The sequence below is a fragment of the Vipera ursinii genome (genome assembly GCF_947247035.1).
Source record: "Vipera ursinii genome assembly, chromosome: 16".
Classification (NCBI taxonomy): domain Eukaryota; kingdom Metazoa; phylum Chordata; class Lepidosauria; order Squamata; family Viperidae; genus Vipera; species Vipera ursinii.
In genome coordinates this window covers 4,537,193-4,540,339 of record NC_139529.1, presented here as the reverse complement: position 1 = coordinate 4,540,339, position 3,147 = coordinate 4,537,193, and the positions used below count along the sequence as shown (strand labels likewise).

At 64.4% G+C, this 3,147-nt stretch overlaps 1 protein-coding gene across 1 annotated transcript in view; it reads left to right on the top strand.

Moving 5' to 3' along the window:
• Window positions 1–2,016: 2,016 nt before the first annotated feature.
• DENND1A (DENN domain containing 1A) overlaps window positions 2,017–3,147 on the top strand; it is a gene marked incomplete at its 5' end in the record, with an annotated part of 134,557 nt that continues 133,426 nt past the window's right edge. The window contains one exon of the mRNA XM_083374866.1: window positions 2,017–2,022. Within this exon, the coding sequence (XP_083230992.1) occupies window positions 2,017–2,022 (6 nt within the window). The remainder of the gene's footprint in view (window positions 2,023–3,147) is intronic.

Below are 3,147 nucleotides of genomic sequence, written 5' to 3'. Positions count from 1 at the left end.
GTGGAGGGAAGCTGGACTGCCGACAGTGGGCAGGGCTGGACTGCCGCCCCCATCATCCCCAGCTCTCTTGACTGGGGGACGATGCGGGCGAGCTGGACGGCTGACGGTGGGGAGGGCTGGACTGCCGCCCCCATCATCCCCAGCTCTCCTGACGGGGGGGGCGATGCAGGCGAGCTGGACGGCTGTCGGTGGGGAGGGCTGGACTGCCGCCCCCATCATCCCCAGCTCTCCTGACGGCTGTCGGTGGGGAGGGCTGGACTGCCGCCCCCATCATCCCCAGCTCTCCTGACCAGGGGGGGGCGATGCGGGCGAGCTGGACGGCTGTCGGTGGGGAGGGCTGGACTGCCGGCCCCATCGTCCCCCGCCTGTCCTGACCCGGGACGGTGGAGGGAAGCTGGACTGCCGACAGTGGGCAGGGCTGGACTGCCGCCCCCATCATCCCCAGCTCTCTTGACTGGGGGACGATGCGGGCGAGCTGGACGGCTGACGGTGGGGAGGGCTGGACTGCCGCCCCCATCATCCCCAGCTCTCCTGACGGCTGTCGGTGGGGAGGGCTGGACTGCCGCCCCCATCATCCCCAGCTCTCCTGACCAGGGGGGGGCGATGCGGGCGAGCTGGACGGCTGTCGGTGGGGAGGGCTGGACTGCCGGCCCCATCGTCCCCCGCCTGTCCTGACCCGGGACGGTGGAGGGAAGCTGGACTGCCGACAGTGGGCAGGGCTGGACTGCCGCCCCCATCATCCCCAGCTCTCTTGACTGGGGGACGATGCGGGCGAGCTGGACGGCTGACGGTGGGGAGGGCTGGACTGCCGCCCCCATCATCCCCAGCTCTCCTGACGCGGGGCAATGCGGGCGAGCGGTGGGGAGGGCTGGACTGCCGCCCCCATCATCCCCAGCTCTCCTGACGGGGGGGGCGATGCAGGCGAGCTGGACGGCTGACGGTGGGGAGGGCTGGACTGCCGCCCCCATCATCCCCAGCTCTCCTGACGGCTGTCGGTGGGGAGGGCTGGACTGCCGCCCCCATCATCCCCAGCTCTCCTGACCAGGGGGGGCCGATGCGGGCGAGCTGGACGGCTGTCGGTGGGGAGGGCTGGACTGCCGGCCCCATCGTCCCCCGCCTGTCCTGACCCGGGACGGTGGAGGGAAGCTGGACTGCCGACAGTGGGCAGGGCTGGACTGCCGCCCCCATCATCCCCAGCTCTCTTGACTGGGGGACGATGCGGGCGAGCTGGACGGCTGACGGTGGGGAGGGCTGGACTGCCGCCCCCATCATTCCCAGCTCTCCTGACTCGGGGCAATGCGGGCGAGCGGTGGGGAGGGCTGGACTGCCGCCCCCATCATCCCCAGCTCTCCTGACGGGGGGGGCGATGCAGGCGAGCTGGACGGCTGACGGTGGGGAGGGCTGGACTGCCGCCCCCATCATCCCCAGCTCTCTTGACTCGGGACGATGCGGGCGAGCTGGACGGCTGACGGTGGGGAGGGCTGGACTGCCGCCCCCATCATCCCCAGCTCTCTTGATTCGGGGCGATGCGGGCGAGCTTGGATGGCTGACGGGAGGGAGGGCTGGACTGCCGTCCCCATCATCCCCAGCTCTCCTGATGGGGGGGCGATGCGGGCGAGCTGGACCGCTGACGGTGGGGAGGGCTGGACTGCCGCCCCCATCATCCCCAGCTCTCCTGACGGGGGGCGATGCGAGCGAGCTGGACGGCTGACGGTGGGGAGGGCTGGACTGCCGCCCCCATCATCCCCAGCTCTCCTGACGGGAGGGGGCGATGCGGGCGAGCTGGACGGCTGAGGGTGGGGAGGGCTGGACTGCCGCCCCCATCATCCCCAGCTCTCCTGACGGGGGGGCGATGCGAGCGAGCTGGACGGCTGACGGTGGGGAGGGCTGGACTGCCGCCCCCATCATCCCCAGCTCTCCTGACGGGGGGGGCGATGCGGGCGAGCTGGACGGCTGACGGTGGGGAGGCCTGGACTGCCGCCCCCATCATCCCCAGCTCTCCTGACGGGGGGGGCGATGCGGGCGAGCTGGACTGCTGACGGTGGGGAGGGCTGGACTGCAGGCCCCATCGTCCTCCGCCTGTCCTGACCCGGGAGGGAGGTTTCCAAGCTGAGCCATGCTGGCTGAGAATTCTGGGAGTTGAAGTCCACAAGTCATAAAAAGGCCACGTTTGAAGACCCCTGACCTATTGAAGACCCCTGACCTAAGGTCTTGATAGGCAAGATGTTGCTGGACCCCAGCGGTTGAGGGAGCCAGCTGCTTTTGCCAGCCTGCACAATCCCATAATACTAAAAGTTTGAAAAATTGGGGGGGGGATAGATAGGGGTCCTCTGCCTCGTGGCTCCTTAGTGTACCTTTCCTCTTGGGAGGCGGCACCGACATTGTTTGCCGATTGCTGCAAGACGGTTGAAAATTATTCCGATCTTTTAAAAGAAGACTCGTAATTTTATTTATACAAATATAATGTACAAATATAGTATTATTGTTGTTGTTGTTGTTAGTTGCGAAGTCGTGTCCGACCCTCGTGACCCTATGGACGACGTTCCTCCAGGCCTTCCTGTCTTCCACCATCTTCTGGAGTCCATTTAAGCTCACGCCTCCTGCTTCAGGGACTCCATCCAGCCACCTCATTCTCTGTCGTCCCCTTCTTCTCTTGCCCTCCACCTTCCCAGCATGAGGCTCTTCTCCAGTGAGTCCTTTCTTCTCATTAGGTGGCCAAAGGATTTGAGTTTTAGCTTCAGGATCTGGCCTTCTAAAGAGCAGTCAGGGTGGATCTCCTCTAGAACTGACCGGTTGGATCGCCTTGCAGTCCAAGGGACTCGCAGGAGTCTTCTCAAGCACCACAGTTCAAAGGCCTCGATTCTTTGGCGCTCAGCCTTTCTTACGGTCCAACTTTCACTGCCATACATTGCAACTGGGAAGACCATGGCCTGACTACACACACTTTTGTCGGCAGGGTGATGTCTCTGCTTTTTAGTGTGCTGTCTAGATTTGCCATGGCTTTCCTCCCAGGAGCAAGCGTCTTTTATTTCTTGGCTGCAAGTCCCCGTCTGCGGTGATCTTGGAGCCCAGGAAAATAAAAATCTGTCACTACCTCCATTTCTTCCCCATCTATTTGCCAGGAATTGAGAGGGCCGGATGCCATGA